Here is a 13,604-nt window from a genome sequence, read left to right as displayed (position 1 = left end):
GTGTGGGGAGGTAGAGTGTGAAGGGTGCTGTGGCAGTGTGTTCATCATGGTCGATGACCTTCAAATTCCTTACTAGAAACTGTGTCTACTTTCAGGCTCTGCAATTTAGAGAAATGTGGAAAAGTTGTAGAGAAATCAGAGCACAACCACAAAGACAATTACAGCAAATTCAAATAAAATAGAATTATTTTATTTGAAAAAGAGAAACGTGAAGGCAATTTAATAATGGTCTTTCAGACATTGGGAATTATTAGATTGGGATTAAGGACCAGATTTCCTTCATGTGCAAACATAGGTGGGGGGAAAGGGGAAGTGAGGGGTTCCTGCTTTGGCAGGAAGAATATAATACAGAATCAAAAGAAAAAAAAAACAGCAATCAGATGCTGAGCCTATTTAATCAAAGGAATAGATCATTCAGTACACTGTTCATGAAAGTTTTTTAAAGGCAATATGAATTCCTGTCTCTGTTTTATGTGTTAGATAACGTGCTACTTGAAGGAACAGGGATGAGTTCAATGAACTTTGTCTTTTTAACCCTGTCAGTGATTTATCTTTAAATTATATCATAAGGTATAGATTTCAAACAATTATTTTGAATTACAGTATCGTAGCTTGATGCTGCCAGGAGAGGATCTACTTTCTAATAAAGTTAAGGAAGTTAGTGGCAAAAAGCAATGTTTATTCCAGGGGTCAGGAACTCAGATACCTACAGGGACAGGTGGGTATTACAAAGGAGTGAAGCTAACAACATAGAACTATATGGCATTAGAAAAATTGTGGGGTATTAGAAAGCATATAACTCTTCTAAAAGGGGCAACCACTACTAACTGGCCAATTGTTATGTCCCAATATGCCTGTATTAACAGATGTTTGGCTTTCTCAAGGAAAGCTGGAAATCTAGAACTTTATGTGAAACATTTTTCTCACATTGACAGAATACTCAGATTTATAAACGTGCTAGGCAGGCAAAACAATACACTTGGTGCAGGCTGCAAGTTAGAAACCTTTGGTTTATTCTTTAGCCCACTAGTTCACCACAATAATTAACAAGCAAACAAAACAGAACTGTTTGAACTCTAAAGCTTAGGAGAATTAATCAGCTAAACCTTTGCAAGGCTTAATTAAGGTCCCTTCCAACTCTGTGATTCATTAAAATCCCCTTCCCTTTTCGTTGCTCCCAGTATTGGGTGACGTATTCACAAAGAGAATTTAAAGAAATGACTTATTTCCCTCAGCAACATAATTTTATTTGGTAAAATAATCAAACACTCAGATTGAAAAAAGAACTCTTGTTTCTATATTAAAGATGCCACGGATACTAGCAGATGTTTAGAAACGCACTTGTATATAGCATAGGTTTGTCACTTTGGATCTTTAAACTAACATTTGTTTATAACATTGGCTGCATGAGGCATGCTTGGCTGAAAAACCTACTTACACTTTTACCATTTGGGTACGTGTCTTAATTTGTCTTTTATAAAATATTTTCAAATAACTCACCTCCATCTGGGGTAAGGACAGCTGGATTTCTGAAATCCCCTTCCTTTCAGACAGGAGAATATGCCACAGATGAAGAAGAAGATGAGGTAGGACCTGTCCTTCCTGGCAGTGACATGGCCATTGAAGTCTTTGAGCTGCCTGAGAATGAGGACATGTTTTCCCCATCAGACCTGGACACAAGCAAGCTCAGTCACAAGTTCAAAGAGGTATGCCACTAAGCTGCAAAATATTTCTCTATGCCTGTCCGTTTCATTAAGTATATATTTCTGTTCAAATAATATATTAAGAATAATCAGTTTGCAAATCAAAGCTTTTTAATAACAGGTTGTCTTGAGTCTCATTGAATTTCAAGTAGAATTTAAGTAGATCTCATTCCACAATCATTGATTTAAATGCTTATTTGTCATAGTGACATACCTGTAGCCCATAATTTCAAGCAGTAACTTAAATGTGCAGTTTTATGATGTTTAAGTTATACTTTTTCAGTTTTACAGAAGTTTTGGTACCTAGTGATAAGCTTTTCTCTTAAGGCAGAGACTTCCTAAAAAGGCTCTTTTTGTCTTTCTGTTCATGAAATAGGTTTCTAATAAGCATCAGATGGCATACCCAAAGGGTTTACTTGAAGGGAGTTTAATACACAGACTTTGAACAGAGTTAATAGTACTAACAAGGGGTGGTGAAATGCACGGGGACTGGCAACAGCAGGAGGCTGTTACCATCAACATCCGCAGCTTTATAAGATGCACAGCCACTGCTAAAAGCTGCATCCTTGGGGCAAGGGTAAGAATATACCCTGACTCTGCTTTCCTTTTCTGCTGATGCTTCCAAACCCAGGCAAGGGAGTATGGTGATGCAGTCTCAGAGTTTGAAGAGGTCAGACTCCTGAGGCAATGTGCTCTCAGAGAAGGGCCAAGAATAGAACCTTGGGAGAGGAAATGTGGATAACTCTTCTTCCAAAGTAGCTTCTCAGAACCATGACACATGTAAAACAGAAACAGTGATTAATAGGTCCCAAAGCAGTTTATCTTTCATTGTTTTGGAAGAGTATCCTCCATCATTGAAGAGAAATGTGTCATTATTTACAACTTGTTCATTTCTTCTAAAGACTTTCTAAATTAACTGATATCTTCAAACCAAAGAGCAATGCAGAAAAAGAAAAGTTCTGCAGAAAGTGGCTGGGAGGAAGAGGTGTAATCTAGTTACCTGTTTCTCTGCAGCCCTTATTTGGTCAAAGAATATAAGTTATCAAGAAAAGTAGGTAGATGACTTGTTCTCTAAGAATATTTTAACTCACAACCCAACTTTAACAAATATTGAAGGCAGTGAGATCAAAGTAGTATTCCCTGGCAAAAACCTATAATACAGCTCTTTCATTTTGCCAGGTGAGTATGACCCCTAGTCTTTGGTAGATAATTGAGCTGAAAGAAGGGTCCACATTCTTTTATGGAAGGTGAAGACCCTACAGGGCATAGATAATATATGGAAAGTTATATCTTCCATTTTCAAAATTGAGCTAAGGACTCAAAGTTCCATAAATATTGTTTTAAGCATGCACCATTGTGTAGAGTGATCTAGACCAGGGGTTAGCAAATTATGATACATTGTCCAAATCTGGCCTACTTTTTATAAATAAAGTTTTATGTGAACACAAGCATGCCCATCTCTTTATTGTTTGTGGCTGATAACATACTACAACAGCAAAGTTGAGTAGTTGCAATAGAGACTGTATGGCCTGCAAATCCTAAATTATTTGCTTTCTGGCCCTTTACCGAAAAATGTTACTGACCCTGGTGTAGACTGCTGTGTGATCTGGACTCATTCTGTGTAATGTGGCTGATTTATTTTTAGCTTGAGTAACCAGATCTGTAACTTTATTTTAGTTTTGGTTTCTAAGAATTGGAATTTAATCCTCACCTCAATAACAGGCAATATCACATCGTTCCACTTAACAATTCTTTTATCCTCTTTTGTTTTACATTTAACATTAATATATTCATTTCTTCAGAATATTGCCCCTGTGTATCACCTGTGTGGCACTCTTTTGTGACATTTGTATCTTGTACATTGTCACTATCATAGTCTTAAATTTCTTTATGTGATTAATATATATGTCCAAATATTATATAGCACTGGGCACTTTTCACAGGATTATCCACAAAACTTGGGGTGAGTGTGAAGGGTCATATTGTATTAGAGTCTTTACAGAGTTTCATGTTACAGGATTGTCTTAATTATTTTAAGCAAAAGTATGTGTTTTACTACTCGGGCAAAATACATTAGACTGACATTATCTCAATCAGTCATACTTTGGGCCTGTTTTGTATCTATCTTCCTGCTAAGCTCAAAGCTCCCATGTTTTTGCTTATTATCGTGTCCTCAGTCTTTGTACAATTCTTGGCATATAGTTAGTGGTGAAATATTTAAGTAATGAATGGTGTCAAACATATACTGGAATTTGTTGTATGATATAAGACATGTACCCAATTTAATGTTTCCAAATAGCCAACAAAAGTTGGCTAGCCCTTTTATTAAATGCTCCTTTACCAATTTCCCTTTGGTGGGAGGGCCAACATTATTATCTAAAGAATTTGTGCCTTTACCTTCTGAACTACTTATGGCTTCATAGTCTGCTCCATCTTCTCATTTTTCTTCAGTGCAATACTATTAGAATATACATCAATATTGATGAGCTAAGTCACATCATTCCAACTTTTCTCTTCAAAAATGCCTTTATTTTTCAACTTATTCAAGAAAATATTTGAATCACTTTATAAATACCCTTGAAAAATACTCTGCATTTTTTGTTGTAATTATGTTAAACTAGTACATTTCTAGAGAACTGGCATTTTAAAAATCACATTGAATGTTTTAATCCAAGTTCATGGAATATATTTGTTTAATTCAAGCCTTTTTTCTCATCCTCCCTAAAATTTTATCGTGCCCTTTATTCATTATGTAAGTCACATACATACATAAGTTACCTAAGTATCCAGCTATAAGTAACAGAACATATTACTGGAGTGGGTTAAATAAAAGCTGCCACATGGCCAGTCATGGTGGCTCACATCTATAATCTTAGTTCTTTGGGAGGCTGAGGTGGGAAAATGGCTTGAGCTCAGGAGTTCCAAGTTACAGTGAGCAATGAAGGTTGCCACGGCACTCCAGCCTGGGTGACAGAACCACACAAGACCCCATCTCAAATAAACAAAAACTGGGAGGTTTAAGATGGCAGGTAGCAGGCAGGACTGCTGCAGCTTCTGCTTGGATGGACAGAACAGCATGTGGAGACTCACATTGTGAACTTTTGCCCCAAGAACTACCACAGGAAAATACCAGGAAAGCCAAGAGAATCCACAGACCTTTTGAAGGAACTGGATCACCACTGCCAGCTTCCTAAAATGCCAAAAAAGTGTGAGTCTGCTTGCTTTCTCAACAGGGAAGCTCGTGGTTTAGGGTGAGTTCTCAGCCCTGGTCATAAGCTGCCTGGAAATAGACTTGGTGCTGTTGTGGAGGGCACGGTGGGAGTGAGACTGGCCTTTAGGACTCTGGGCTGCGTGGGAGCGGAGTGAGGCCTATGACTGCCGGCTTTCTCCCACTTCCCTGGTGGTGTATATGACTCATCAGAGGCAGCCATAATCCCCCTGGGAATATAACTCCATTGGACTAGGAACCACAACCTCCTCCCCCACAGCAGCCATAGCAAGCCCCACCAAAGGAGAGACTGAGCTAAGACGCTCCTGTCCCTTCCCCAACCTGGTGGTATTACTCTACGCCCGCCCCCCCCCCTCCCCCCACCGGTAGCTGAAGACAAAGGTTATAATCTCTTGGGAGCTCTATGGCCCTGCTGACTGCCTGAGAAACCTTAATACTTGACCAGGTGTCCCTAGGGCAAATTTGCATCCTCCCTATAGGACCCCAGTTCATATGCTCTTGAAAATGCCAACTCCTGGCTGGAATCCAACCAATACAAGACCAGCACACTAAACAAAAATACAACCAAGGACCCTGCAGAGTCCACTTCACTCCCCTGCTACCTCCATCAAAGCAGGTGCTGGTATCCATGGCTACAAGACCTGAAGATGGATCACATCACAGTACTCTTTGCAGATACTCCCAAGTACCAGCACAGAGCCTGGTAGCTCCGCTGGGTGGCTAGATCCAGAAAAGCAAAAATAATCACTACATTTCAGCTCTCAGGAAACCCCATTCCTAGGGGAAGGGAGAGAACACCAAATCAAGGCAGCACACTGTGGGACAAAAGAATCTGAACAGTAGCCCTTGAATCCCAGATCTTCCCTCTGATGTAGTCTATCCAAATGAGAAAGAATTAGAAAAACAATTCTGGTGTATGACAAAAAAAGATTCTTTAACACCCCCAAAAGATCATACCAGTTAGCCAGCAATGGATCCAAACCAAGATGAAATCTCTGAATTGCCAGAAAGATATTTTAGAAGGTCAATTATTAAGCTAATCAAGGAGGCACCAGAGGAAGGTGAAGTCCAACTTAAAGACATCAAAAACATAATACAGGAAATGAAAGAAAGTTTTTCAGTGAAATAGATAGCATAAATAAAAAAACAGTCACAACTTCTGGAAATCAAGGACACACAGAAGTGCAAAATGCACTGGAAAGTCTCAGCAGTAGAATCGAACAAGCAGAAGAAAGAACTTCAGAGCTTGAAGACAAGGCTTTCAAATTAACCCAGTCCACCAAAGACAAATAAAAAAGGATTTTAAAAAATGAGTAAAGCCTCCAAAAATTTGGGACTATGTTAAATGTCCAAACTAAAAATAATTAGTGTTCCTGAGGAAGGAGAGAAATCTAAAAGTTTGGAAAACATATTTGAGGGAATAATTGAGGAAAACCTCCCCAAAAGAAAGAGAAACAAATCCTCGAAATACACCAAAATAGAACCGTCTTCAAGCATAAATCTCACAGGACCTTTATAACAATAACACAATAGAAAAAAAAAAGGTATTCAAGCAATAAATAGCACAGTGAGTAGAATAGTACCTCACATGTCAATACTAACATTGAATGTAAATGGCCTAAATGCTCCACCTAAAAGATACAGAATGGCAGAATGGATAAGAATTCACCAACCAAGTTTCTGCTGTCTTCAGGAAACTCACCTAACACATAAGGACTCACATAAACTTAAGGTAAAGGGGTGGAAAAAGATACTGTATGCAAATGGACACCAAAAGCAAGTAGGAGTAGCTATTCTTAGACAAAACAAACTAAAGCAACAGCAGTTAAAAAAAGACAAAGAGAGAAATTATATAATGATAAAAGGACTAGTCCAACAAGAAAATATTACAATTCTAACTATATTTGCAGCTAACACTGGAGCTCCGAAATTTATTACTGTTAGACCTAAGAAATGAGATAGATGGCAACACAATAATAGTGAGGGACTTTCATATTCTACTGTCAGCACTAGACAGGTAGGTCATCAAGACAGAAAGTCAACAAAGAAACAATAGGCTTAAACTATACCCTCAACAAATGGACTTCACAGATACTTGTGGAACATTCTACCCAACAATTACAGAATATACATTCTATTCATCAGCACATGGAACTTCTCCAAGATAGACCTTATGATAGGCCACAAAACAAGTCTCAGTAAATTTAAGAAAATTGAAATTATCTCAAGTTCTCTAAGACCACAGTGAAATAAAATTGGAAATCAACTCTGAAAGGCACCCTCAAAACAATGCAAATACATGGTAATTAAATAACCCTGCTCCTGAATGATTGTTGGGTCAACAATCAAGATGGAAATTTAAAACTTATTTGAACTATACGATAATAGTGACACAACCTGTCAAAACCTCTGGGATACAGCAAAAGCAGTGCTAAGAGGAAAGTTTATAGCATTAAATACCTACATCAAAAAGTCTGAAAGGGCACAAACTGACAATCTAAGGTCCCACTTCACAGAACTGAAGAAACAAGAACAATCCAAACCCAAACCCAGCAGAAGAAAAGAAATAATGAAGATCAGAGAAAAACTAAATCAAATTGAAACAAACAAATACAAAAGATAAATGAAATAAAAAGCTGGTTCTTTGAAAAGATAAATAAAATTGATAGATCTCTAGCGAGATTAACCAAGAAGAGAGAAGATCCAGATAAGCTCAGTTACAAATGAAACGGGAGATATTACAGCTGATACCACAGAAATAGAAAAGATCATTCAAGGCTACTATGAACACCTTTACACGCATAAACTAGAAAATCTAGAGGAGATGTTTAAATTCCTGGAAATATACAATCATCCTAGATTAAACCAGGAAGATATAAAAATCTCTGAACAGACCAATAGCAGGCAGAGAGATTGAAATGGTAATTTTAAAAAAATTGCCAACAATGAGGAAAGGATTCCCTATTTAATAAATAGTGTTAGGAAAACTGGCTAGCCATATGCAGAAAACTGAAACTGGACCCCTTCCTTACACCTTACGCAAAAATTATTTCAAGATGGATTAAAGACTTAAACATAACATCTAAAACCATAAAAACCCTAGAAGAAAACCCAGGCAATACTATTCAGGACACAAGCATGGGCAAAGACTTCGTGACTAAAACACGAAAAGCAATAGCAACAAAAGCCAAAGTTGACAAATGGGATCTAATTAATCTAAAGAGCTTCTGTATAGCAAAAGAAACTATTATCAGAGTGAACAGGCAACCTACAGAATGGGAGAAAATTTTTGCAATCTATCCATCTGACAAAGGGCTAATATCCAGAATCTACAAGGAACTTAAACAAATTTACAAGAAAAAAACAACCCCATCAAAAAGTGGGCTAAGGATATGAACAGACACTTTTCAAAACAAGAAATTTATGCGGCCAACAAACATATGAGAAAAAGCTTATCATCACTGGTCATTAGAGAAATGTGAATCAAAACAACAATGAGATACCATCTCATACCAGTTAGAATGACAATCACTAAAAAGTCAGGAAACAACAGATGCTGGAGAGGATGTGGAGAAATAGGAATGCTTTTAAACTGTTGGTGGGAGTGTAAATTAGTTCAACCACTGTGGAAGACAGTGTGGCGATTCCTCAAGGATCTAGAACCAGAAATACCATTTGACCCAGCGATCCCATTACTGAGTATATACCCAAAGGATTATAAATCATTCTACTATAAAGACACATGCACACGTATGTTTATTGCAGCACTGTTCACAATAGCAAAGACTTGGAACCAACCCAAATGCCCATCAATGATAGACTGGATAAAGAAAATGTGGCACATATACAGCATGGAATACTATGGAGTCATAAAAAAGGATGAGTTAATGTCCTTTGCAGGGACATGGATGAAGCTGGAAACCATCATTCTCAGCAAACTAACACAGGAACAGAAAACCAAACACCACATGTTCTCACTCATAAGTGGGAGTTGAACAATGAGAAGATATGGGCACAGGGAGGGGAACATCACACACCGGGGCCTGTCAGGGGGTGGGGGGCAAGGGGAGGGATAGCATTAGAAATACCTAATGTAGATGACGGTTGATGGGTGCAGCAGCCTACCATGGCACATGTATACCTATGTAACAAAACTGCATGTTTTGCACATGTATCCCAGAACTTAAAGTATAATAAAAATAGAAAAAATAATGTAAAAAGTTGCCAACGAAAATAGTCCAGAACCATACACATTCACAGCTGAATTCTGTCAGACATTCAAAGAAGAATTGGTACCAATCCTATTGACACTTTTCCAAAAGACAGAGAAAGAGGGAATCCTTCCTAAATCATTCTATGAAACTGGTATCACCCTAATACCCAAACCGGGAAAGGACATAACAAAAAAAGAAAACTACAGACCAACATCCCTGATGAACATGGGTGCAGAAATTCTCAACAAAATGCTAGTGAACTGAATCCAACAGTATATCAAAAAGATAACCTACCATGATCAAGTGGATTTCATACCAGGGATGCAGGAATGATTTAACATATGCAAGTCAATAAATGTGATACATCACATAAACAGAATTAAAATTTAAAAATCACATGGTCATCTCAATAGATGCAGAAAAAGCATTTGACAGAATTCAGCATCCCTTTATGATGAAAATCATCAGCAAAATAGGCATAGAAGAGACATACCTTAAGGTAATAAAAGCCACCTATGACAGACCCACAACCAACATTATACTGAGCGGGGACAAGTTGAAAGCATTCCCCGTGAAAACTGGAACAAGACAAGGATGCCCACTTTCAGTACTTCCATTCAACATAGTACTGGAAGTCCTAGACAGAGCAAACAAGAAAAAGAAAGAAAGGGCATCCAAATCAGTAAAGAGGAAGCCAAACTGTCACTGTTTGCTGTTGATATGATTGTATACCTAGAAAACCCTAAAGACTCATCCAAAAAGTTCCTAGAACTGGTAAATGAATTCAGCAAAGTTTCAGAATACAAAATTAATGTACACAAATCAGTAGCTCTGCTATACACCAACAGCGACCAAGCTGAGAATCGGATCAAGAACTCAATGCCTTTCACAATAGCTGCAAAGAAAAATAAAATACTTAGGAATATACCTAACCAAGAAGGTAAAAGACCTCTATAAGGAAAACTACAAAACACTGCTGAAAGAAACCATAGATGACACAAACAAATGGAAACACATTCCATGCTCATGGATGGGTAGAATCAATATTGTGAAAATGACCATATTGCAAAAAGCAATATACAAATTCCATGCAATTCCCATCAAAATACCACCATCATTCTTCACAGTACCATTCAGGACTAAAATTCATATGGAACCAAAAAAGAGCCCACATAGCCAAAGGAAGGCTAAGCAAAAAACACATTTGGAGGCATCACATTACCCAACTTCAAACTATAGTATAAGTCACCAACATAGCATGGTACTGGTATAAAATTAAGCACATAGACCAATGGAGCAGAATAGAGAACCCAGAAATAAACCCAAATATTTACAGCCAACTGATGTTCAACAAAGCAAACAAAAACAGCGTGGGGAAAGGACACACTATTAACAAATGGTGCTGGGATAATTGGCAAGCCAGATGTAGAAGACTACAACTGGATGCTCATCTCTCAACTTATACAAAAATCAACTCAAGATGGATCTAAGACTTAAATCTAAGATCTGAAACCATAAAAATTCTAGACGATAACATCAGAAAAACTCTTCTAAACACTGGCTTAGGCAAAGAGTTCATGACCAAGAATCCAAAAGCAAATGCAACCAAAACAAAGGTAAATAGATGGGACGTAATTAAACTAAAAAGCTTCTGTTCAGCGAAAGAAACAATCAGCAGAGTAAACAGACAATCCACAGACTGGGAGAAAGTCTTTGCCATCTATACATCTGACGAACGAATATCCAGAATTCACAAAGAACTCAAACAAATCAGCAAGACGAAACAAACAATCCCATCAAAAAGTGGGCTAAGGACATGAATGAATAGACAGTTCTCAAAAGAAGGTAAACAAATGTCCAACAAACATATGGAAAAATGCTCAACATCACTAATTATCAGGGAAATGTAAATCAAAATCACAATGTGATACCACCTCACTCCTGCAAGAATGGCCATAATAAAAAAATTAAAAAATAACAGATGTTGGCATGGATGTGGTGAAAAGGGAACAACTTTTACACTGTTGGTGGGAATGTAAACTAGTACAACCACTATGGAAAACAGTGTGGAGATTCCTTAAAGAACTAAAAGTAGATCTATCATTTGATCCAGTGGAAAAGAACTCATTGTATGGAAAAGATACTTGCACATACATGTTTATAGCAGCACAATTTGCATTTGCAAAAATATGGAACCAGCCCAAATGCCCATCAATCAATGAGTGGATAAAGAAAATGTGGTTTATATGTACCATGGAATACTACTCAGCCATAAAAAGGAAAGAAATAATGGCATTCACAGCAACCTGGATGGAATTGGAGACGATTATTCTAAGTGAAGTAACTCAGGAATGGAAAACCAAACATTGTATGTTCTCACTTAAATGTGGGAGCTAAGCTGTGGGTACACAAAGGCATGAGTGATATGTTGGACTTTGGGGACTCGAGTGAAAAGGTGGGGTGGAGGTTAAAGACTACACATTGGGTACAGTGTACACTGCTCAGGTGATGGGTTTACCAAAACCTCAGAAATCACCACTAAATAATTTTTTAATGTAACCAAACACCACCTGTTCCCCAAAAACCTATTATAACAAGAAAAAAAAATTTTTAACTGCCACAAAGATTATATTTGCTTCAATATAAATTAGGAAGTTTTTCCATTTTTTTTTATTTTCAGAAATTACTTTTATAAAAGAGACTTAATGATGTAGATAAGATAGAAAGTTCCGTTCCTGGAAGTTTGTTATTATTCAGCTTTTAATTCAGCATATTAAAGGTAATGGCAAAAACCACAATTATTTTTGCACCAACCTTATATAAACCATCTGTGCATTAGTGGAGGAATATTTTAAGTACCTTTCATAATAATTATTACTCTGTTCAAGTTTTCAATTTCAGGGGGACAATTTTGATATTTTGCATTTTTCAAGAAATTTAGATATTTCCTTTAGGCTATTATACTTATTAACTTATATTTTTATAAAATAATTTTTAAGTATTGAAGTATTTTGTATTTATAAGTAGTTATCCCTTTTATATTCTTTCTTCTCTTTCTTTGAATATTTTTACTTTTTTAGGTTTTTTGTAGAATTTTATCTGTCATTCTAGCTTTTTAGTTCCTAATTGTTTCTTCTTTGATTAAAAAAAAGAAAAAAACAAAGACCAATATTTCTTTTTTCTTTCTTCTTTTTTTCTTCTTTGTTGATCAATTGCACTTAGTTTATTTATTTTTAATAACTCTTACATTCTGACACCTGTACTGACTTTTTTATGAATATTGCTTTAACTACGTCACAATTTTTTACATATAGAATGCCATTGTTATTTATATGTATTTTTTCTTGCAATTTTCTTTTTAACAAAAGAATGATATAGTGGTTTTTTTCATTTTCCAGACATATAGAACTTTATTTTGCTATATTGTGTTATGGGTTGCAACTTTATTGCACTCTGATCAGAAAATATATTCCATATAATAGCTATTGTGTAGAATTTTTTAGATATTTTATATTAATAGCTTGATACATAAAGTTTTTATTTAATATTCCTCATGTATGCAAAAAGCACCCTTGTTCCATGTTTAGATGTGAAGTTTATGTGTGTGTATGTGTATATATATATATTTTTTATGGTTTTTTGTGTTTTTTTTGAAATGGAGTCTCACTCTGTCTCCCAGGCTGGAGAGCAGTGGTGCCATCTCAGTTCACTGCAACCTCTGCCTCCTGGGTTCAAGTGATTCTCCTACTTCAGCCTCCCAAGTAGCTGGGATTACAAGTACGCGCCACCACACCCAGCTAATTTTTGTATTTTTAGTAGAGACGTGGTTTCGCCATGTTGGCCAGGCTGTTCTCAAACTCCTGACCTCAGGTGATCCACCCACCTTGGCCTGCCAAAGTACTAGGATTACAGGCATGAGCCACCATGCCCAGCCATATTTTTTTATATATAAATAAGATTAATAATACAAACACATATACACATTTTTTCTATACTATGGCTTATATTTTGTCTATTTGATCTACCAAATCTGAAAAAACATATATTAAAATCACCAGTTACCATCATTTATTTCTTCCTGTAATCCTACCAGTGGTAGTTTTAGATATTTTACATCTTTGTTGTTAACTGCATATATGTTGAGGATTATTACAACTTCTTTATTTATAACATCTCTCTTGTCCCTTATGGTGCACTTGTCCCAAATTATATTTTGTCTCATAGTAAAAAATTAACTCTGGCTTTCTCTTGCTTTATATTTGTTTCACAGCATCTGTTTTTTCCATCTCTTTATTTTCAACCATTCTGTATTCTTTTGTTTAAATATGTTTCCTTTAGGCAACCTATTTCTACATCTTACTTTTATAATACTCTGCGAGTATTTTTTCAGTTAGTTGGTGAGTTCAATGTATTTACATTTACCTTAATAACTTTAATATTAGAACTTATGTATGCCAC

At 36.5% G+C, this 13,604-nt stretch overlaps 1 protein-coding gene across 1 annotated transcript in view; it reads left to right on the top strand.

The window, feature by feature from the left end:
• The window catches only part of PPP1R9A (protein phosphatase 1 regulatory subunit 9A), a 390,403-nt gene that overhangs the window by 318,291 nt on the left and 58,508 nt on the right, over window positions 1-13,604 (top strand). The window contains 1 exon segment of the mRNA XM_063667554.1: window positions 1,551-1,706. Coding sequence (XP_063523624.1) covers window positions 1,551-1,706 — 156 coding nt within the window.

The sequence above is a fragment of the Pongo pygmaeus genome, chromosome 6 (assembly GCF_028885625.2).
Source record: "Pongo pygmaeus isolate AG05252 chromosome 6, NHGRI_mPonPyg2-v2.0_pri, whole genome shotgun sequence".
NCBI classification, from domain to species: Eukaryota; Metazoa; Chordata; class Mammalia; order Primates; family Hominidae; genus Pongo; species Pongo pygmaeus.
The sequence above is the reverse complement of the archived record's forward strand: the minus strand, read 5'-3'. Positions and strand labels throughout refer to the sequence as shown.